Source organism: Peromyscus leucopus, chromosome 4, assembly GCF_004664715.2.
Source record: "Peromyscus leucopus breed LL Stock chromosome 4, UCI_PerLeu_2.1, whole genome shotgun sequence".
Lineage (NCBI taxonomy): Eukaryota > Metazoa > Chordata > Mammalia > Rodentia > Cricetidae > Peromyscus > Peromyscus leucopus.
The window spans coordinates 86902964-86927124 of record NC_051066.1 but is presented as its reverse complement, the minus strand read 5'-3'; the positions used below and the strand labels follow the sequence as shown (position 1 = coordinate 86927124).

Here is a 24161-nt window from a genome sequence, read left to right as displayed (position 1 = left end):
TCAAGTTTTCAGTATTGCTTTATTTGCAGTGATTAAAAGATAAAAAACAGTTTGCAGACAGACAACATAAGCAACACATAGACATGAAATACTCTAGACAGAGATGAGTATAAATCTGGCCTAATAACCATTTTTCCATGTAACAGTGATTTTTATGTTTTAGGGACTGAAGTAATAGCTATATTAATAGCTAATTCTCTTACCCTTTAAAAGATTCTTATATAGCTCTAACCACAAACAGCCTTTCTTAACGTCAACTTTATTCTCTGCCCATATTTGTTTTTTATGGGAAAAGGTGGTATTATGGTCAGGGGTAGATGTGTCAGGCAGTTCCTGGGCAGGCTGGCTTTTACAGAATGGGTGTTTAACACCTTGGAGCCTAGGGGACTAAACTATGCAATGGAGTGTTGGAAAGGGAACTGTAAACAGTCTCTTCTACCCGATGCAGGGAGGAGCAGGAAAAGATTCTGGATCCTCTCTGCTACCTTGAGTGGACCTGGGGATGAAGAACAAATCCTATGACTCAGCTTCTTAAACCATGTGTGAGGGTTTTCTTCTCTCTCTGGGGTTGAATTCCGGGTGTTCCATGTCCTACAGGGTATGTAGCACAGCACAATTTACCATAAATAAATGGGAATTTAAAAGCAGCCATGTATGTAAGCAAGAAGACAGTTTCTTAACTATCTTGTGAAGAATATGAAGGTTTCACATACTTGGAATTACTGCTTAGCCACAAAGACTTCCTATGCTGGTAAGCTAGGTTTTCATGCCCAATAAATTAGAAAAGCTGACCTTACAAGTATTTCCTTGGCACATTTAAAGCTTTTTGAAAACGAAACTTGACAGCAGATCATTGGCTCAGGGAAGCACTTGGTTCAGAGCCAAGTTTCTGGAGTCAGAATAACATTGACGGGGAAAGCTCAGCTCTGGGCATGGAGGCGAGTGCCTCAAGTCTTCACTATGGCTTTGGTGAAGAGGCCACAGATTGATTTCTTGTGAATGAAAAGCTGCTAACGTCAGGCCAATGCAAACCTGTCTGCCACTTTAGACAGATGATTTTGGCACCGTGTGAAGGGTATGGCTCTCACATGCCCAGTTCCTCTACTGAACCCCTCTAAAGCCGGGAGCCCTCGGAGGTGGCAGTACACTGTCCTAGTGTCTCTTTCTTACAACTTTTGTTTGTTTGTATAAATCAGTGCCTACTAAGGATAGAAGAAGAGACCCTCCTGGTTACGCTGCACAACAACCTACATTTCTCAGATAATACCTTGTGTGCTTTGTGCTGCAGAGCTAACCACAGGCTCTGTTTCTGCACATTTTAATAGTCCTCTCTGGAATCCTGTTAGCCCAGCCTTTTGAGAACCTGAAAAACATTTCACCTTTCAAAAAACATTTTCCACGGTAACACTGTCTACATTATAACCACAGGATGGGTTTTTAAAGAAAGACCATTGAGATATAGTGGCACAGTACAGATAATAAAACTTAGTATCTGGGGGAATCAGACTTTTGAATAAGTGGAGGCTGCAGCTATGTTTCAGGTTTTTGTATATTAGTATCCTATCTCCACAATGGTAACATTTACTTGGCTGCTCATTTTTTTTTTTTACTAAGGTGAGGCTGACTGGCTGTTACCTCTCTGGCACCATCATTGAACCGTGCTTCTGAGACTCATCCTGGATGTCAGATATTAACTTGTCTTTCATTTTTACTTAAATTTCTAGCATACGTTTTACTAACTCACTACCTTCAGCAGTAACAAAGGTTCCCTTTGGCTTAGCTTGTTAATTTTAACTTGCCTTCTCCTGCCACAGAAATAGCTTTTAGGACTTGACCATTCTGGTGTTGAGGGAATAGTTACTTCTGCTGGGATGGCAGATCATGTTGCAGCCAAGAGCATAATTGGGGCTCAGCTCCACAAGAATCGAGTGGGAGTGGTAGGAAAGAGCTGTCATCTCTGTGGACGATGAGTCTTTTTAGGGGAGTTAAGACCAAGCAGAATCTTCCACAAGCTGATTATGAGTAAATGGTGATTACTTCACTGCCACCACCCCGGACAAGGAGGACTCGCTCTAATCCCTCGGTGAGTACTTCTAGGAATTCCATGTCTTCAGAAGTTGTCAAGGAAACAGGCAGATGAATAGTACACTTTATAACCTGGCATCAGTAATCTAAGTTTGTTTGATCACTGGACTGCAAACTCAGCACACTTCTCTTAATAATTATATACTCAGAATAGGAAAACCCTGACCTTTGGATTCAACATCCACCTATCCACCCACCCATTTCAACAGTGCTATGCATTAAAACTAGGGCCTTGTAGATGCGAGGCATGCTCTGATTTTAATTTTTTGAAATTCGGAAATAGGGTCTCACTAAATTGCCCAGGCTGGTCTTGATTTCTCTCTGGCACTCAGACAGACCTTCCTCACTTTTCCCAAGTAGCTGAGATTCCAGGCTTGCACTACCAAACCTGAAATTGGATTCAGTTTTAAACCTATGAAATGATCCTTGGATTTAGGCTCTTTGCATATTTAATATAAGATATTCTCATTTGTTTCCTTCCTCCTTCCCTCCAAGTCCTGGGAACTAAACCAAGAGTCTAATGTGTGTTAGGCAAATATTCTACCACTGAGTGATAGCCCCAGGTCTTACTTGTTATTTTCTAAATGTGATTTAAAACTGGGTAAACAGTGAGATGGCTCAGCTATTGAAGGAATTTGTACAAGTCTGACAATCTGAGTTCAATTCTTTGGAATGAGTCAGGAGAACACACACATAAATACAAACAAATACTCTTGAGAGAGACTCACTGTGTAACACTAGCTGGCCTGAAACGCAGTACATAGACTTAAAGTGGCCTTGAACTCATTGTGATCTGCCTGCCTCTGCCTCCTGAATGCTGGGATAAAGGGTGAGTCACATTGCCTGGCATAAATACAAAGTTTTAAGTGACTGGAGAGATGTCTCAGTAGTTAAGAGCACTTGATGCTCTTGCAGAGGACCCAGGTATGAGTTCCCAGCATGCATGTAGTGGCTCATGACCATCTGTAACTCAGGTCCAGGAAATCCAACACCCTTTTCAGACTTCCATGAGCACCAACCAAACATGCATGAGCACACAAGCAGGCATGTGTGGGAGTCCACAGAGGTTTTCTAGTGAGATTGGAGCTTGTTTTACACAGCAGGGCTGCATTAGGGGATGCCTGGACCACGTACCTGCACCAGTTGTTAGGGACGGTCTACACTTGGCTGTTTTTGGGGGGGGGTGTCTTTTGCCTTACCCCTTGGCATTCCTTTAAAAAAACCCTTTAGTAGAGACAGAAGGGGCTGGTGGATTAGGATCCAGGCCCTCCTGAACTATCCTATGTTTTCTTAATAGTTTTGGTTGTGAGCCTAGCCTTTAACGGCTGAGCCATCTCTCCAGTCCTATCCTATTTTTTCTGTCTCTCTGTCTACTTCTGTCTACAAATTTATTACTTCTCCTTCCTCAAGAGTACCCTGGGGGAAAAAGGGAGCAGATCTCCCTCAACAGACACATGAAAAAAGGGCTTCAACTGTGTGGGGGGTGGGGGTGGGGCGGTAGGTAAAGACACTTGCTGTGCAAGCCTGATGACCTGTGTATGACTCTCAAAGGTTGCTCTCTGACCTTTACATGCTGTGGTGTATGTGTATATTCATGTGCCTGTGTACATGTGTATGCATACACAATTAAAAATGAAAACTAGAACTGACAATATGTTATTCTTTTGACAAAAAAATGCCAAAAAATAAAAGGGCTAAAAAAATACTTCAAAAGATCTCTAGAGAGAACCCACAGAATTTCCAAATGAAGCTGCATGAGTCAGTTTTCATGCCTTTTTTTTTTTTCATTAAACCATCCCCCTTTTCCTCAATGGTGCTTCTAAGAATGGGTCATCTGTGTCACTGCAGGGTTCCCATAAACAACCCTGGGTGAAGAAGAGTCCTTATGCCTTTTTCTCACTTCTGTTATGAAGTCCCATCTCAAGTGCTTCTCCCCTAACTCCATCCAAAAGATGGCTCTGCAGAGGATCCTGAAAGGGGAATGGGTGTGGGTTCTGTTCTAGGTTTATTGCTGAAAATTAGGAATCATGGTACACACGGGATTCAGAAAGAACACAGTAACTCCCTGCCCCAGCTTCCCGAAAGGAAATCAATTAGTCTCACAACTTTAGAAGCATCCCTTCCTATGGCATTAAACTCAGGGAAAGTGGAAAACAGACTGACTTTAGCCACTGACTGTCTAATAATAGGCTAAGAAGATTTTTTTTTGCCGGGCGGTGGTGGTGCACGCCTTTAATCCCAGCACTTAGGAGGCAGAGGCAGGCGGATCTCTGTGAGTTCGAGGCCCGCCTGGGCTACCAAGTGAGTCTCAGGAAAGGTGCAAAGCTACACAGAAAAACCCTGTCTCGAAAAACCAAAAAAAAAAAAAAAAAAATCTTTTTTTTTTTTTTTTCCTATTGGCAGCTTCACTCTTGGAAAGGATACAGTTTTCATCACCTTCAGGGTTTCGGGGTGGTCCTGGCATATTCAACAAAACCAGTTTTGCTTCATGGGACTTGTTAACTATGACTTCATTAAGCTTCACTGCTGTATGCATCCGTCTCACATTGGAGTGGTCCCTGAGTGGGGAAGAAATAAGGTAGTTAAGGCAAACAGAAAACCAGTTATAAGCACTCTTTGTTTTGATGCCTAGAGCCTTTTCACTTGACTGTGGACAATGTGATCATTTCTTTGCTGTATTAACATCTCTAGTTTTCTTATTCTTTAAAAAAATTTTTTTAAGATTTCATTGTGTATGTATGTATGTGTGTAGGAAGGCAGCTTTTTGGGAGTGGTTTCCTTCCACCAACTTTTGGGACCTAAGGCTTGGCAACAAGCTATTCTCTTACTATAGCATGGTTTTCTCATTCTGTTTGTTTATTTTATAGTAATAGACAAATAATACAGAAACAATGTAGAGGATGGTTAGCTTGTATCCAATGTTTAATTGGGAATTAATCTTCACAGGCAAACAATAAATAGCTTAAATCAGCTATTTAGCCTAAATCAGCTTGATGAAAACATCCCATCCTATGTGACTGTGTTCAGGTACAGTCACATCTGTACCACTGTCTAAGATACTGTATTATAGGATAAGCTTGTGAGTGGAAACACTTACGGACGCATATTAAGCAGGTCCTGGAATCCTTCCATTGACTTGACCTTTTGCCCCCGGGATGCCAAGTATTTATCCTTGGTCCAAGTCATGTGTACCTTCTCCTGGTACGTTTCTGTCTCTTCATCCTCATCAGAACCGATGCTAGTTAAGCGTAGCATTGAGTTTCGATCTTTCACCAGCTGTGCCTGGGGAAGGTCAAACAGTCACTCTCCCTGTTCTTTTCCTCATGCTTTAACTGACTGGGAAGGACAGCAAGGTCTCACCTCTCTGTCGCGCTCTGTCTTGGAGAGGCGCATGTGCCGCAGCATCTGGGACCTCTGCTCCATCATCAGGGTGCGCTCGTACGTATAGGCCGATATGTCACTGTCATGCTGTCACGGACACACACCAAGTAGGCACACACAACAAAAACGCATTAACCTCACATTGTATTTTCACACGCTGACCAATTCAGAAAAACTGTCACCACATCAACCTTTCACTCCTGTTCAGTCTTGAGGTATAAGGACACATGGTTTGGGGGATGTAGATTTAATACAGAGTCACTAAGTATTTTCTATAATTTATTCATATTTGTTTCCTTGAAACAAAACACTGTAGTTTGTATTTTCCACATAAAACTAGTGTGATTTTTTTTATAATTTATTTATTTTTATTTTATGTGCACTGGCATTTTGCCTGCATGTATGTCTGTATGACGGTGTCAGATTTTGGAGTTATAGACAGTTGTTAGCTGCCATGTGGGTGCTGGGAATTGAACCCGAGTCCTCTGCAACAGCAATCGGTGTTCTTAACCACTGAGCCATCTCTCCAGCCCACTAGTGTGATTTTTTTTAACATGAATTAAATAAACATATCAAGCATCTAAGGATTTGGTGTGTGTGTGTGTGTGTGTGTGTATATATGCATATATGCACATATATGTATACATATATATGAGCTGTGTAATAAACAAATAACAAAGCAAATAAAAAGCAACCCCAGGGGCAGGAAGATGATTCAGTGGGTAAAGGCATTTGCTGCCAAGTCTGATGCCTCAAATTTGGGTCCAAAGACTCACATGATAGAAGGAAAGAACTGACTCCTGTAAGTTGTCCTAAGTTGTCCACGCACGCACGCACGCACGCACGCACGCACGCACACACATGCAATGTAATAAAAATTTAGATAGTTTTATAAAGAAAGCAAAAAAAAGTATCAATCTCAAACATTTACGTATCCTAATTACTTAGGTCAATAAATTAGGGTTTTGTTGGGCTTAGGGGGTTAAACCACACATTTATAACTGAGTAATATCCCAGACTAGATTCTAGGAAGAGAGCTGGGGTTGAGGAGTGGTGTTCTCTTCTATTTCAAACTCCACTTCCTCACCATCTCCACCACTTCCACTTCTGCCTCAATGCGTAGATGGTACAGGAAGGTGGCCAGGTCCTTCTTCATCTGGATACTGTTGTCTTCGAGCTGGGCCACTGTGAAGATCCTTATGCTGCATTTTCTCCATACCTGATGGAATACCATGTGTACATGGAAAATTAGGTGTAAGAAGGGAAAAAGTGATTTCCTAAAATGAGACATTTGTGCCTAGAATGACCTTGGTGTCGTGTCAAGTATTTTGTTCCCTGCCTCCTCCTGCTTGACTCATTTTTGCAGTAGTGTAAAAGATTAACTAAACAACACATTAAGTACAATCTAAGTTAACACACTAGCTCAGGCTGGCCTTGAACTCTGATCTTCCTACCTTGGCCTCCTGAGTGGTGGGACTTACCAGCATGTTTCACCATTCCTGGCTCTAAGTTCTTAATTCTGTTACAAGAAAAAACTTGCTCATGTAGTATTGTGAAATTGGTCTTTGTCCCTGAGTCCTGGCATATAACTTGTAAAATCCTTGGGAAGACAGAGGGACTGGGGATCGAGCTGACCACCGATGGTGAATGGTTTAAGTCAGCATGGGTAGAACAAATAGTGCTTGTAGTCAGCATCCTCAGGATGCAGGAAGACAGGTGTAGGAATGACTAGCAACCTGGGGGATAGAATGCTACCTCCAGATAATGAAGTCAGAATTGATTTAAAGGACACCAAGTTGCCGCCTATGGAGGAGGGTAAAACACATCTACATAACCTCATCAGCATACACTGGGTGCTTATTCAGACAGCATAACAATGATACCATACAAACTTATCAGAGAATGAGCATATATTGACACATTCTTACCCCTGAGACTGATGTATCCCCCCCCCCTTTTTTTTTTTTGCTCTGAACACTCATACGGAATTTTTGTAAACTTGTTGGATTTCACTTAAGGTGAATTGGTATAACATACAAAAAACAAAACAAAACAAACAAAAAAACAACCTAAACCCATTCTACTTCTCATAAGGCTGAAGCTGGGAAGCTGGGATTATGGGACAGCCAAGGATAAGCCCCATCTCTTCAGATTTTAAGTCCCACCACTACACAGTTAAATAATAATAGTACATCTAGCGAGCCAGGACAGCACGAGGGAATGCTTTTAAAGAGAGTGGTCCAGAATACCTTGTGCTGTTTCAGGAGGAAGGGTAATAGCATGAGCATGCCCCCATCATGCACAATCCACCACACATCAATGTTGCCCTCAGAAAATTGTTCCACATTGCTGGGAAAGAAGGAGACGTTTTTAGCCACCAGCAGGGCGAGATGGGCAGCTGTTGTCACTCGAACTGTGCCTGTGGAGAGAAGAGAGAACTGGGATCCACGAACAAGTACTGCTGGACTTTCCTTGCTTCCCAGCATTTCAGGAGAGGAAGGTAATGCTCACTGACATTTCACTAGTATGTGCTATTGACATCATACATCACACTTTACAAAGGGACAGAGGTCCCCGGGGAAAGTCTAGAGAGCCAGTAACTGAACGGAGAAACATGGTAGGAAACTAGAGATACTACATATTTAGAGTATGAATTTGGGAGAGTCTCGTGAAAGACAATCCTAGTTCCTGTGAGGACATCAAAATGAAAAATGACAAATGAAAATGACAAAAGATGAGACCTGACCTAGACAAATAATTTGTGAACATAAATGTAAAGCTGGAGAGGGCAGGTAACACAGGCAATTATGAGTTTTTAGGTGGCCTTCTAACTGCGTGCTTCAACACAGCAGTCTCTACTTTAGGAATCAGGATGACAGATTTAATTTGCTTCCCTCTGGGTGGGCCCTCAGGTCAGGAAAGGAAACATTTTGTACCAATGAAAGTCTTCCAAGCTCGAGCATCTTCACTCTGACGCCAACCATTGGGCCAGCCCATTACCACGGTGTTGTGCTTCATGCCCCCGAGGCCACAGGACTGGATGAGGTGGGAAATACCCTCTTTCAGCTTGGCAGCCACCACCAGCTGGCAGAATCCTTTTACCTTTTCTGCATCCATTAGGTGCTTAATGGTCTGAAAAAGATATAAAACTTCAACTGTATTAGCCTGGACCTTTGAACTCATCATTCCTTTTTGTTATTGTATTCCCATCTTTCTCCAAATTCCATGTAAGCCTCTCTCCACAGAGAGGTCCACAAAGTTAGATGTGCTTCACTGAAGTGTCATCTTTGTTTGTTCTGACTTTAGACGTGCTTACGGCCTACATTCATCTTGGTAGTCGGTTGTCCACATGTAACTTCTCTTCCCTTTCCTCTGTTCTGCTCACTTCCTTTTCAGGTGAAGCACTGGACACAGGACTGTCCAAACAGTGAACACTGGATGTGGTTTCTCTCTCTCTCTCTCTCTCTCTCTCTCTCTCTCTCTCTCTCCAAAGATTGATTGATTGATTGATTTATTATGTATACAATTTCCTGTATTCCTGCAGGCCAGGAGAGGATGCCAGATCTCATTACAGATGGTTGTGAGCCACCATGTGGTTGCTGGGAATTGAACTCAGGACCTCTGGCAGAGCAGCCAGTGCTCTTAACCACTGAGCCATCTCTCCAGCCCCTGGATGTGGTTTCTTGATTGGCAAGGCAAGTTCATGACTGTCAACGCTATACTCTTGTTAACCCTAGGCATGCCCTGACTTATCTTTCATGAAACCTAATCTGATGAGCCCTTAAATTTCACTTCAGAATTTTCTCAGGTAAAGTTTCCCTTTTTCCCTTCTCTTGTTCTTATATTCATTCTGACAGTGGAATGGTGACTGAGGACACCTGCATTTATTAGTACTGCATCTAGTCAAGCTAACTCAGAGGTGGTATCACATGCCTATTTACTCTTACCCTACTCCTTTGTTGGAAGGAGAATGGGAAGAATGACGTACAAAATGGACATTATTTGTGTCTCAAAGACACAAATTAAGTCAGTGGTTATCTAGGGTAAGGATCTTCATCTGCAACCATATGCTTTTAAAAAAGTAATTTTTTTTGTTATTTGGGTTAATGTTTCCCAGAATTTCTAGTTTGAAAAAAAGTATTAATTTTAAAAATTAATTATGGCCAGGCGGTCATGGCACACACCTTTAATCCCAGGGAGGCAGAAACAGGTGGATCTCTGGGAGTTTGAGGCTAACCTGGTCTACAGAGTGAGTTCCAGAACAGCCAGGACTACACAAAGAAACCCTATCTCGAAAAACAAAAGAAGAAAAATTAATTCTCTGTGTGTGTGTGTGTGCGCGCGCGCGCGCGCGCGCGCGCGCGCGCGCACGCGGTAATGCAGGTACCAGTGGACACAGAAGAGGGAGTTGGACTCTCTGTAACTAGAGTTATAGATGATTATCAGCTGCCCAACATGGGTACTAGGAACTAAACTCAAGTTCTCTGCAAGAGCAATATGTACGCCCAACTACGATTTCTACTCTTTAAGAGTTTCAAAGTATTTCAATGAAATCCAGTAAACACTTTGAAACACAGCTGACGTTTCTCCAAACAGCAGGATTAGTCCTTTCACTGACAGGAGCAGAGCACAGGCTTCTTAACACAGAAGAACCTGTCCAGCAAAGCTAATCAGGAGTAGCAAACGAAGTTTTCTTGACACCATACAAAAGACGGTAAAGAGAAAAGTCACCTTCGCCACCGCTGTCATCAGATTTAGGAACGTTCTCTACAACTGAACATAAACGTTCACATGATTTCTCGTACTCTCAGATCAGCATTTGGAATCTAACTGGAAATGATGTTTATTGATAATCTCATGGGTAATGCTTTCATGGGAAGAGTAGACATCTACTCTGGCTCCTTCTGTTTGGGGGATCATAACTGTTCAAAAGCCAGCACCAAGCTGGAGGCCTAGTTCACACAGAGAAAGGTAGAATTCAGAAATCTGAGGGCTTCTTGCTTATCTGAACTTAGCTTACAGCTTTGTGACATAAAGTTGATAAATTTTTAAAAAATATTATTGAACCTTATGTTCAAACACTTACACAAATATATTCTTTTAAACTGATTTTTTTAACATCTATTATACCATTCAAATGCTTTAATGTCCTCCATGATTTCCTCAGCAATCTCTCACATACAGAACAGCCGCTTTTTTTTTTTTTTTTTAATGAGACAAGGTCCTGGCTGTCCTGGTGCTCATTGCAAAGACCAGGCTGGCCTTGAACTTACAGAAATCCACCTGCTTCTGCATCCCCAAGTGCTGGAATTAAAAGGCATGCACCACCACAGCAGGCTCAGAAACATTTTAAATAAACAGGAAAAAAAGGATTTTCCAGCCTTTATTATACGCTAACACAAAAGGTCTACCACTTGGGGAGAGAACCATCGCCCTTTCCTGAGAGTAGTGTTGTCTTCTTGTAGGCCACTAGAGCACACAACGCTTGGGAAATGTGGGTCGGCGGACTGTGCTCCTTACCTGCTCTGCAGCCAGAGCTTCACCATAGTTCTCCAGGAAGTTCCCCACAATGACGGAGCCCACAATAGTGAGCCCCTTTCCTGCCTTGAGCTGGGAGGCAAAGGTGAGGAGGCGAGGATGCTTGACGTGTAAGTCTTCATCCAGCTTCAGAAGGACAAGCAACTGAGGCCTGTGCAGAGGAGAGGGAGCAGACCCTTAGGCGTGGGAAACAGACGGCAACTTTTACTCCATGAGGTCTTTACAAAACATTTAACTTCATAGAAGGATGGAATCAGAGGAATGGTAAAGGAGGGTTCTGAGTTATTTCAAATGTTCTCAGTATTGTCTGAAATTGACCAGTCCTCAAAGAATAACAACAACAAACAATAAATACATAACAATAGGTAAGGCAACAAGGTTTTGGGATAGTTCAAAACTTGATACCAGTTCCTTGAGTCACATGATTTCTTTCTCTGACGATCAAGAAAGCATAGCTGTGTGTGTTAGCGATGTGCAAACACCACTAAGCTCTGCTGACTGCTTTACCTCCAGTTTTTAGTGTGCGGAGGGCCTTCCTCTAGGCGGAGCAAAGCAAAGCGGGCTGCACTGAGGGACAGCCCACGGATTCCATCGCCCCATTCTTTCTCAGCCCTGGGAGAAAAGGGAGAAAAGAGGAGCAGTCAACTTATACCACAGTAAGAGGAAGTTAAAACAAAAACAACAACAACAACAGAAAACCAACTCAGGTTTTTCTGAATCTAATAGTAAAATGTGTACAAGGTAGAAGATTAAAACTCATGGTTGTGGTTTATTTACCATCCCTTACTAGTATGAGGAACTCACTGAGAGACTGACCACCTTAAACCACAGATGGTCCACAACACAGGCTGGCAGGGTTACTCACTTAACCCCCTCTGTATCTAATCAAAAGCAACTATGTGGAATATCAATTCAGATTAAGAAATTACTTGTGATTGTGATTTTTGAAAATAATGGAAAGTTCAAAGTAATCTTTGGAATCAGAATATAATTTATTCCCATTTTTTGGAGGTTGAGTTTTTGTTGTTTTGACATTATTCAGGATTAATTGCATTTCAGACTATCCCTTGCTTAAAAAGTTTAGGTAAGCTGTTTACTTTGTGTTGTATTTTTAAATGTTTATTTATGTGTATGCATCTTTGTGTAGATATGCTCATGCATGTTCAAGTGTCTCTGGAGGCCAAAACAGGTGTCGGATCCTCTGAGGCTGGAGTTGCAGGTGGTTATGAATTGCCTAATGGGTTCTTGGAACCAAACTCCTAACCACTGAGCCATCATCTCTCCAGCCCTACATTTTTTTTATTTATTTATTTTTTTTGGTGAGACAGAATCTTGATATGTAGCCCAGGTTGGCTTTGAAATTTCAATCTTCCTGCCTCAGCTTCCGGAGTACTGTCACTAGAGGCGAGTGCCATCATACATGGCCAAATCAGACATTCTTCACCTTTTCAGTAGTGATCCAGATAAAATTCAGACTTACCCTTGGTACTCAATGTACTTGTAGATCATGCCAGCTATTACCATGGCTACAATGGCATAATACCAGGAAGAAATGAACATCAGAGCTAGACAGATACTCATTCCCATGAATGAGAGGGCCCTAGAAAATGAAAAACAAAAATATAAACCAACAAGTGTCTTTCTAAGCAGCAAGGAAAGCCACCAGTTCTAGGAGATGCTTCCTGGACTATGGTGGGGCTTGGAAATTTTCCAGTCAATTATAGACAAAACTTATGTTAAATACAATGAAAATAATTATTAGAAAAACCATCATATGCCTTGGAAGCTGTGGCAATGGCTCTTTCTTTTTCTCTTCTTTCTGGTGCTATGATGGCTCAAACCTACTGCCTTGCACATGTAGGCAGGGCCATCTACCACTAAGCCTTTACAGCCAGCCCATATAGAGTGAACCCTGTGCCTTCTGTAACAGAGGGTGCTTCTTGCTGCTGGACAATCATAAATATAAAGAGGAGTGCTAATGTTATCAGCCACAAAGACAAAAAACACTTATTTGGAAAAGCAGGGATTGAACACAGTAAAGAATCTGAAATGGGATGTTAAATTATTCTCATGTAAATATTCCTAATATTTTTATGGCATTTAATTCCCCATAAGTGCAAAGTCCACTGTTGAGAAGCTGTCGTTAGTTTTTTATAGCACATAAGAGAAATGGTAGGGAATGACTGTTTTGAGCAAATAAATTATGTAGACAATGTATTACTGAAGACAATGTATTACTGAAGCCTTTTGTGTGCAGAATCACGTTTCTAGCTCTGTGATGAATGTTAAAGTATTGTTAATTTGGGGGTTAAGCTATAACACCAAAAATGTTCACCACAACTTTTAACCAATGTTACAGCTCCAAGGAGGATAGGAGGTGTTAAAACCAGTTGAAATACACATTATCAGAACCCACAAGGCTTTACTGCGGTACCACAGCTTTTCATTGAGAGCTTTACTGTGTACCAGCATTGCACTTTAGATGCATCCTGTTATGAATTAGTAAAATGAGATCCCATGAGGTTATATGCTTTCATGCAGATTACAGGGCTAGAAAATATCAAGGTGAACGAAGGACTTGAGCTACCTAACTTCACAGCTCACATTCTTTATTACTAAATGAAATTCTCATAACTGTGAGAACGAAAATTGATGAGAATATAAAGGTAGAAATAAGGAAGGATGAAATCCAGTGCTCAGCTAAGACAGAACAGAAAAGTAGCTATGCAAAGGGAAGGTTTGAACCTTAAAGATGAAGCAGCCTGTAAATAAGCACTTTATGGTTTTGTGGATGTTGTAAGTTATTATAAAGTGATACATACAGTTATGAAAGAATGGGAAAGAAGAAATTCAAGCGACAACTGAACATTAAAATAGTATGGAATGGGAGAACCCAGAATTGTGGTGGTATTGTGTTCCCCAAAATATTGTGCACCCTAATAAACTTATCTGGGGTCAGAGAACATAACAGCCACTAGATACAAAGGCTAGAAAATGGTGGCACTCACACCTTTAATCCTAGCACTCCAGAGGTAGAAATCCCTCTAGATCTCTGTGAGTTCAAGGCCATATTGGAAATGGCCAGGCATGGTGACACATGCCTTTAATCCTAGGGAGTGATGGTAGAAAGCAGAAAGGTATATAAGGTGTGAGGACCAGAAACTAGAAGCATTTAGCTGGTTAAGCATTTGGCTGTTTAAGCTTTCAGGCTTCTAGCAGCACAGTTCAGCTGAGACCCATTCTGGATGAGATTACAGAGGCTTTTAGTCTGAGGAAACAAGACCAGCTGAGAAGTTGGCCAGGTGAGGTTAGCTGTGGCTTGTTCTGTCTCTCTAACCATCCAGCATTTCACCCCAAAAACTGGCCCCGGGTTTGATGTTATTAGTAAGACTCTCTAAGATTCATGCTTCACAGAACACCCTAGGTTTCTAGAAAGATGAGGAACAAGATGGGAACTCACCAGTGATAGTAGCGGAATCTGGGCCTCCAATTGGGGGTTCGGAGTAATGTTTGCAAGGCACATGCCAAGTTCACAAAGAGGTAACACATGAGAAAAAACCTTGAGGGATAAAAACAGTAAGAGGAATTATTATAAAATGATTCTGTGAGGCTACTTTAAATAATTGGAGGCTTCTGTGCTACTAAACCCTATTTATAGCACACCAACCATTTATCAAACAGAAAGTAAACAAACTTAAAAACTGTTCCTTGCAAAGCTGTTCATTTTTCTGTTTTCTCTCTTTTGGCCGATGGCTAAAAATCATTCTTTTAAAAAAATTTTTTTTAATTGTGTATGGGTGTTTTTCTCTATCCATGTCTGTGTACTACATGTGTGCTTCTAGCATGTGGAGGCCAGAAGAGGGTGCTGGACCCTGGGATTGGGATACAGAAAATGGTGAGCAGTCATGTAGGTGCTAGGAATTGAACCCAGGTCCTTTGAAAGAGCAGTCAGTGCTCTTAATCACTAAAGCATCTCTCCAGCCTAGCACAACCATTCTTTACCAAGATGTTCAGGGACTAATTCATATTTCTGCTTCCTTATTAATTCTCCTCCAAATTTACTATCAAGTTCTATGGTTCTGCCTATTTCAAACTCTCCGAACCTCTTTGTATTCTTTTTTAGACTTTCACCCCAGTTCAGGATTTCACTTATTTTTTTCCCCCATTTTCAGCTCAATACTGTCCTCTTCTAGTCCTCCCCAACACACATACCACCTTTTATTTTATTTTTTTGAGACAGAGTCTCTTTTAATGCAACCTTGGCTGTCCTGGACCTCACTGTCTAGATATATATACTAGACTGACCTCAAACTCACAAAGACCTTTCGGTCTCTGCCTCCAGAGCTGGAATTCAGGTGTGCACCACCATGTTAAGTAAAGATTCATTATCTCTATGTGTATGGTGCTTTGCAGCACATGTGTGCTTAGTGACTGCAGAGGCCAGAAGGGGGCACTGAATCCCTGTGACTGCAGGCTGAGAAACACCCTCCTTGTCACTTCTCCAGGAACCTTCTCCATTCAGGTGCCCTGTTTCATGGCCCCAGAGCTTCCCTTTACCATTCTCCATTCATTGCAATGTGTGGGGGAATTCTTAGCTTCCTTATATACCATCAGTTCCTTGAGACCACACGCCTTATACATCTTTCTATTCCCAGCTTGTTACAGTGTCAGGTGGACAGCAAGTCGTCAGTATGTCACAGGTAAATGAACAGATGCCAACAGTGAAATCAATTGCTAATGATTCATAAAATAAAGGCAGGGGCTGGAGGATGCACTTCATAGAGAACATGCCTGGTGCATACAAGACCCTGGGTTCAAATGCCAGTACTTAAAAAAAAAATAGAATAGGAGGAAAAGGAGACTGACACAAGTAACTTTACAGGTGAACCCCTCCTCCTCTCATAACATCAGTCATTTATGAAAGTCAGCCTGACAAAAAACTTCTCAGAAGTATTCTCTCTCTCTTTTCGAAACAGGGTTTCACTGTGTAGCCCTAGTTGTCCTGGAACTCACTTGTTAGCCAGGCTGGCCTCGAACTCACAGAGATCTGCCTGCCTCTGCCTCCCGAGTGCTGGGATTAAAGGCGTGCGCCACCATGCCCACCTAGTATTCTTTTAAGGATTTATTTCAGTGGTGTGTGTGTGTGTGTGTGTGTGTGTGTGTGTGTGTGTGTGTGTGTGTGTGTTCATGAGTGCTCACAGAGGTGAGAGGTGTCAGGTCCCCTGGATCTATACTTATAAGGGGTTGTGAACCACCTGACATGGGTGCTGGGAACTGAACTTAGTTTCTCTGGAAGACCCAGTACATGCTGTTAACCACTTAGCCATTTCTCCAGCCCCATCTCAGGAATAATTTTAAAGGGAAGTGAAGTCTGTGTTTGGTCAAGTCTGTTATTATCACTACTTTTATATGACTAATGGAAATCATGTTATATATCATTAAGCAACCATAGTTGAAGAGAGTAAGTCAATCTTACATGGAAAGAATTGGGGCCACGAGATCCAAGGAGGCGATGAGAATTCCTAGCTCCGCTATGGCAGCAGTTAGAAGTAAGGCCCATGTAGGTTCCCCATTGGCTTTGCTGTGACCAAAAACCTGTACACATGAGGAAAAACATCAGACCCAGGGGCACTGACACAATGTGCCAGTTTCAGACATCTGAAAATAAGAACAACTTCACAGCAATCATATATAAACACACACAAAGAATTTTGAGGGCCTTGTACTAAAACCCTACATGTCTCAACATTTATGATCTTCCAATTCTTAAGCTGAAAAAGATAACATTTTTCATAAGACCTGGAAAAAAAGAAGAGAGCACAACAAAGTGTCACTCACCCTAAGGAATGGTATGATGTTATCCTTGGCAATAGCCTGAAGCAGCCTGGGTGCACCTGTGAGGCTCTGAAGTCCAGCCCCACATGTTGAAAAGAAGGAGCCAATAACGATCACCCATGGCGATGGCCAAGATAAGGTGCCGACAACCAAATTACCTTTTACAGCGTCCCCAAATCTAGGAAAGACATAAACAGTGGAGAAATTTCATCTGAAAACAGCTTTAGATTGAAAACTTAAGATGACAATCACTAGTGACTTTTCCTGGCTTGTAATTTTTACAGATGCAAACTGAGGTAAACAAGAATACTAAAAAATATAAAGGTACATAGTTTTCATAAAAAGGGCACTAGCAGCAAGCAAATGGCACATACCTGTAACCTCAGCTCTCAGGAGGCTGGGGCAGGAGGATTATGAGTTTGGGGCCAGTTAAGGCTACATTTTGAGTTCAAGACCAGCTCAGGATGCACAGTAAGACCCTGTCTCAAAAAAAAAGTTATTGAGCTGAGGGTACAGCTGTTACAACACATCATTTGCTTAGCATATTTCTGAGGCCCTGGATTCAACCCCCAACAACACTGTGGAGGAGAAAAATTTATAATCTGTATTAAGAAAAAAGAACAGTACAGTACAGTTAGAAAACAAGCCAAGCTTCACTTACCAATTTCTCTTTCTAACTGGCAATGAATCTGCTTTAGGGTAGAAATTGGAAAAATGTAGAAAAACACAGAAACTGGAAAAGTGCAGAAAACAGAAAAAAAAAAAAAGGCAGGGAGGAAGTCCATAACAGTTTTAAAATATTCATTAATTTTTATTTTGTCTGCATGCATGTTTGTGTACCATGTATGTGCCTGATGCCTGCAGAGGCTAGAAGAGGATGTCAAAACTCATGGAACTGGAGTTACAGACAGTTGTGAGCAGCCATGTAGGTGCTAGGAACTGAACATGGGTCCTCTGTAAAAGCAGCCAGTGCTCTTAACTACTGAGACATCTCTCCAGTCTCAAGAGGTCCATAATCTTAACTTGTTAGTTGGTATTACACATACTTTGTATGTTTCCATTTATTTATAAGATTTTTACATTACCCACTATTCTACTATTGATATTATTATATGAAATACTGTAATTAATATCATTATGAACATATATACATTGACACACAAGATATTTTTCCTTAAGGCAGATTCCTAAGAGCAAGTAACTGCAAAAATTAATATATTAAAACATTTTAAGATCACTGACATGTCTTATTTATAGAAAACTAATACAGAATCAGAGGAGATGTCTCAGGGTAAGAGCACTTGCTGGGCAATGAGGAAGACCTGCGTTCCAGTTCCCAGAACCCATCTAAAAAGCTGTTACAGATGTGCATGCATCTGTAATTCCAGAGCTCTGTAGGACAGGGGCAGGATGGACTGCCCAAGTTTTCAAACTGCCACTCTGCCACTCTAGCTCCAGGTTAAGTGAGGGATCCTGTCCAAGGAAATAAGGTAGAGAATGATAGAGACACACACACACACACACACACACACACACACACACCCCTCCAGAAAAAAAACAGATAGGTAAAACAGCATAGTATTAAAACTCATAACAGTAAGTGCTTGAGGGAAATAAAGTCTAGTGTTTGGGAGTAGGAATAAGAAATTTTTTATATATACTATTAATATTCTGAGACACATACATACATTTTGTGTTTGATTTCTCAGAATTGCAAAGTTTTTGTGTACTTCATTTACTTTCATAGTTTTATGGCTTACAACTGCATTAATACATAATTTAGGCATTCTACTTTTTTTTTTAAAGATTTATTTATTTATTATGTATACAGTGTTCTGTCTGCATATACACCTGCAGGTCAGAAGAGGGCACCAGATCTCATTATGGATGGTTGTGAGCCACCATGTGGTTGCTGGGAATTGAACTCATGACCTCTGGAAGAACAGCCAGTGCTCTTAACCTCTGAGCCATCTCTCCAGCCCCCGGCATTCTACTTCTAATGGATATTTGGATTCCTTTTGATTTAAGTCATTTAAGAATATTGTCACTATGATTTTTAATGCATATGCATAAACATTTCTGCTGAATATACCCAGAAGTGAAACTGCCAAGGCATATTGACATGTGCAGCCTTAGGAGATAGTGCCCAGTGAGTTTTCAAACTAGAACTTAATAATTTTATATATGTATAAATTCACCACTGTTCCCTTCCAATAAAACAGTTCAGTGATACACTATGCCTTGTACCCATACACACATGTACACACACACACACACACACACACACACACACACACATACACACACACTTTGGTACCTATTTTCTTCAACAGTATTTATAATACCTTGTGCTAGGATTCCTGCCTATAGGAATTCTAGAGCGCAATCAAGGGAACGTAATATAGAAATAAGTAGCTGCAATGCAGTGTGGTAAGTGCAGCACCGCAGTATGTTCAACACAGTAGACAGACACAAGGAGGAGTGCCTCTACTTTTGGGGTTAAAAAAGGAAAACTACAGGAGAGTTTGGTCTTAAGGAGGAGGCAGTGAGTCTTCCCAGGAGGAATAACCAACTGAAGCAAAGGAAATAACACAGACAAAGGTCTAGAGAAAGAGCACTGTGGTGGCAGTATGAAGAAGGGAGATTAGCATGTGATTATAAAGAGAAAAAAAACTGAAGCCCAGTACGGAGTGATGGGACCACTGAACAGTGGAAAGTAAATAGAATTCACAGTCCTTAGAAAAGACTTAGAGGAGCCGGGCGGTGGTGGCGCACGCCTTTAATCCCAGCACTTGGGAGGCAGAGGCAGGTAGATCTCTGTGAGTTCAAGGCCAGCCTGGTCTCCAAAGTGAGTTCCAGGAAAGGCGCAAAGCTACGCAGAGAAACCCTGTCTCGAAAAACCAAAAAAAAAAAAAAAAAAAAAAAAAAAAAAAAGACTTAGAGAATGGATAAAAACAAAGGAAAATACCTAGGTTAGTCAATACCTTGGGATTGGGGATTTAGCTCAGTGGTAGAGTGCTTGCCTAGCAAGCACAAGGTCCTGGGTTCGATCCTCAGCTCCCGACCCCCCCCCCCAAAAAAAAGATAATACCTAGATTCCTGTGACAGGAAGTGCAGTGAGGATATTAACCAAGATATGGAAAATGTAAGTCTGGTGGTTTGAATGTATTTGGCCCTCATAAGCTCATAGGGAGTGGCACTATTAGGAAGTATGGCCTTGTTGGAAGAAGTGTGGTCTTGGAGGAGGCTGGATGACACACACATCTTTAATCCAGACCTTGAGGCTGGAGGGCACACCTTTAATCTGGGCCACACCTTCTGTTGGAAGTAAACCACTCAAGCTTCCCTCAGTGTGACAGTCAGTGGACTTCCTGTTGCCTCTGAGTCAAGATGTAGGACTCTCAGCTCCAGCACCATGTCTGCCAGCATGCCACCATGCTCCCCACCATGACGCACTGAACCTCTGAACTGTAACCAAGCCCCATCAATTAAATGTTTTCTTTATAAGAGTTGCCGTGATCATGGTGTGTCCTCACAGCAATAGCAAACCCTAACTAAGACAGTAAGAATTAGCAAGTTTCAGGGACAGATCTGTCCACAAATATCTCACAGAACATATGTGAGAGGAAAGAAATGGTAAATGCTAAGTCGTCTTCATGAAGGAAATCACTGTCCCATTTCCATTTAGAATGCCAAGTGTGAGTGGACAGATGCCTCTCTCTTGTCGAGTGGATGCTGGAGATGCTACGTAGTTATTCTTGTCCTGTTCTACTTTTGTACAGTATGCTAGCAGTTCTTTGTGTATAAGAAAGTACTTAGTATTTAGACAACTTCATAGCTTTTTTGGGGGGAGGAAAGCTGTATGTAGACGAATTTCTAAATGGTCTTATTAAATAAAAAGCATGGAGCCAAATATAGGGGTGAAAGCCTTAGATCAGGGAAATAGGGAGAGCCAGCAGCCAACCTTACCTCACCCACTCAGCAGCTTCCAAATGTGAGCTACTTCCTGTCTACGCACACCTTTATTGCCTTGCTGTTCTGCCCTCTCATTGGCTATCTTAGCCCAGCTACCTCACTTCCTTGTCACTGTCTGTCTGTACAGACCTCCAGGTCTCTATGGTTGGTTCTGGGATTAAAGGCCTGTGTCACCACGCTTGGGTCTGTTCCCTAGTATGGTCTTGGACACACAGAGATCCTGCCTGATAAGTGATTGGATTAAGAGCGTGTGCTGCCTTTTTGTTTACTTAAAATGGCTTGCCTTCCCCTCCTGATATCCAGGCAAGCTTTATTAAAACACAAATAAAATACCACATTTCAGCACAAAATAAAACATCACCACAGCTATACTAGTTATGTCTTATATAGTTTGGTCCTTATTATTTACTAATTATTTACTGCCTGAGGCAGGAGGGCTGCTTAATCCCATAAATTTGAGGTAAGCTTGAGGAACATTACAAAAGAAAAAATATTACAAAGTATTTTACCTTATCATAGGCTAAATTATGCACATGTTATTTTAATATCTTTTTTAAAACATTTTTTTTGTATTGCTGGGATCAAACCTAGAGTATTGTATGTGCCACACAAGCTCAGTGATATATATTCCTGTCTGTTTGATACATACACACACACACACACACACACACACACACACACACACTCCTCTTTGACTGTGTCTCTCATATATATAGATGTATAGATATGACTTTCATATATATATGAGACATGTATATTTGTGTGTATATGTATATACACATACATTTTGGATCAATACATCCACTTTCTATTTTACTAGTTATGATTACACCTTGGCCTGGTTTGAGATTCTGTGTTGACACTATGCTGAGTGACCAGATGTCATGGAAGACAGACACATGGTTGTTATACTTACTTGTCTCTGAGAACAACTCCTTCAATACATGCACCAAAAAGGACAACATTGCTTAAGTCTGTTATGCTGAGAGTCAAGGAAACTGTTGTTATCCTTTACCTTTTATACAGTAACTACACTCAAGATGATTCTTTTACCATATAGTGAGCTGCTAAATTCACTAATCCTATAAAATCCTTTTTTAATGGTGCTTATGAAGCAGGGCAACTCTCTGGCAAGTGAGGCAGTAGTAAGAGGTGGCATTATTATTATTAGATAAAAATACTGATCATCTTAGCTCTACTGCATGATCCCATCACCATGACGCAGAGGATACACACGAAGGATGTGGTCAGGATGGCAAGAACGGTTCCAATGGGAATGGACTTCTGAGCATCTTTCAGATCTCCGGATCTGTTTGACCCAGCCATGATACCTAGTAAGGGGAAACACCACGTTAACTTCTTGGCTTTCTGGACACTTTGATGTTCATACTGACACTGAAGACTAGGGGCAAACTTAGATCTCCTGAGAAAATGTGCTCACTGTGGCTGATGGCTTCTAAAACCTAAGAGCCCACCCTCTTACCTGTAACAGAAGGAAAGAAGATCCCCACCAGAAGAGTGAAGGAGGTGGTGATGTCAGCAAGGACATATTCATGGTTTAAGCTGCCCAAGACATCGGATGACTTGGCTGATGGCTTTTCAATGATCTCTCCCTTTGGTAAATAATTACTCCAAAGATTTTCTGCAAAGGGTTAGGGGTAGTGTGGGTAGGAAGAAAAAGGATATAAAGATATAAGTAATGTTAAGTACATGATTTCTTACCCAAACAACATTCAGTCAGAGACCCCTATAATTATTGTTATAATTACTGTACTGGAGACTGATTTAAGACTCTTTAAATGCCAGACAAGTACTGTGCCTACCTCCACCTCAGCCCCTTATGATAGTTTTTAAAGCCATTGTTTCTTCAACATGAACACATGTAAGTATTCCAGAATAAAACCAATGCTATTTTTCATTTGTTCTAATATAATTTTATAAAATGCTTTCACATAATAAATGTAGTTAACTTTCCTAATATAAATTAGTAACAGTTAAGCAGACTAAAATTAAATGCCCCAAAATGCCTATTTTTAAATTAGTTATCAAATATAAAATCTACTTTAAAAAAATTAATATCACAGCAGTTTTTAACCTCTTAGCATGAACTTGCTTAATGGGCAAGGAAATCTGTGGACAAAACATTTAAGATGGATGTCATTTAAGCAAAGAATTTCAGAAATTTAGTTGAGCAAGGAAAACATGTACGACTGGTGACATTAAAACAGTTCTATTTTAGCTACCACTGCAAGAAGATCACTGGCAATTTTTCAAGACTACATTGAGTCAGACATGAAGGCAAATCCTTGTAGTCCCAGCTTGTCATGAGCCTGAAGCAGAAGGATTGCTTAAGCTCAGGAGTTTGATGTTAGCTTGAAGAACATTGCAAAATAAAAATATTCACCAAATGTTTTACCCTACCCTAGGCTAAAAAGTCTTTTGTCCGCCTCTGTCCTTAAAAGAAGGCAAATTTTAACAGATGCACTCTGCCAGGGAGCTCTAAAAACAGATAATTTCACGAGAAAAGAGCAGAAACATGCTGGGTATGGTGGTGCATGCCTATAATCCTCCCAGTACTCAGGAGGCTGAGGCACAAGGATTCTGTGTTTAAAAGTTATCCATGAATACACGGAGACCCATGCCATGTCCAACAGAAGAGTCTTAGACAGTGACCTGCATGCAGTTCAATGGTGGAGCACGTGGTCCTCATCAGACATAATCCTTGGGTTCAAGCCTAACCACTGCAATCATAATCATCACTATCTAGGTCTAGGTCATTGGCCCTAGTGGGGAAGCTACTGCCTATGTTTGCTAAATGGACATGCTGTGCTTGTCCAACTGCCTTCTAAACAACTATATGTATGCTTATATGTTAGTGCTGCCATCAGCTTTGGTCAGGAAAATTTCTTTTTACAGTAGGCAGTGGTAACTGTGGAGCTTCATTAACGACTGGTCAAAGTGATAAGAATAACTGACCTTTGAATGTTTAGCCATAAAAATATCTGTATCCCCCTCTTCAAGGCTCAGGGAACATCGTGGGAAAGGGGGGTTGGAAGAACAAAAAATCCATGGAAGAGAGGGAGTGATAAAAGAGTGCTGACTTCTGATGTGGCCCTTGCATGCTTCAACTCACAGCAGCTCTGATTCCCTGCACAAGATTTTCACAAGGTTGGCTCTATTAATATCCTGTCATATGAGGAAGAGGGCACTGGCAAGACCCCACCCACCCCTGAGGCGTTATACCCAGCTCATGGTTGATGTGGGAGGGAGAGACGTTTTCTTCAGTCCTGAAGGCACTGTAAGGGGCCCATGCTACAATAAACAACATGTCACCTACGAACCTATGA

General features: G+C 41.3%; 1 protein-coding gene across 1 annotated transcript in view; it reads right to left on the bottom strand.

The window, feature by feature from the left end:
- Positions 1 to 1568: 1568 nt before the first annotated feature.
- LOC114683104 (solute carrier family 12 member 6-like) overlaps positions 1569 to 24161 on the bottom strand; it is an 89258-nt gene continuing 66665 nt past the window's right edge. Inside the window, 16 exon segments of the mRNA XM_028857280.2 lie at positions 1569 to 2108; positions 4510 to 4643; positions 5183 to 5367; positions 5446 to 5553; positions 6554 to 6685; positions 7716 to 7885; positions 8403 to 8598; positions 10987 to 11155; positions 11512 to 11616; positions 12485 to 12604; positions 14465 to 14563; positions 16481 to 16599; positions 16843 to 17017; positions 21731 to 21788; positions 22047 to 22145; positions 22298 to 22456. Coding sequence (XP_028713113.1) covers positions 2017 to 2108; positions 4510 to 4643; positions 5183 to 5367; positions 5446 to 5553; positions 6554 to 6685; positions 7716 to 7885; positions 8403 to 8598; positions 10987 to 11155; positions 11512 to 11616; positions 12485 to 12604; positions 14465 to 14563; positions 16481 to 16599; positions 16843 to 17017; positions 21731 to 21788; positions 22047 to 22145; positions 22298 to 22456 — 2120 coding nt within the window. The 3' untranslated portion in view covers positions 1569 to 2016.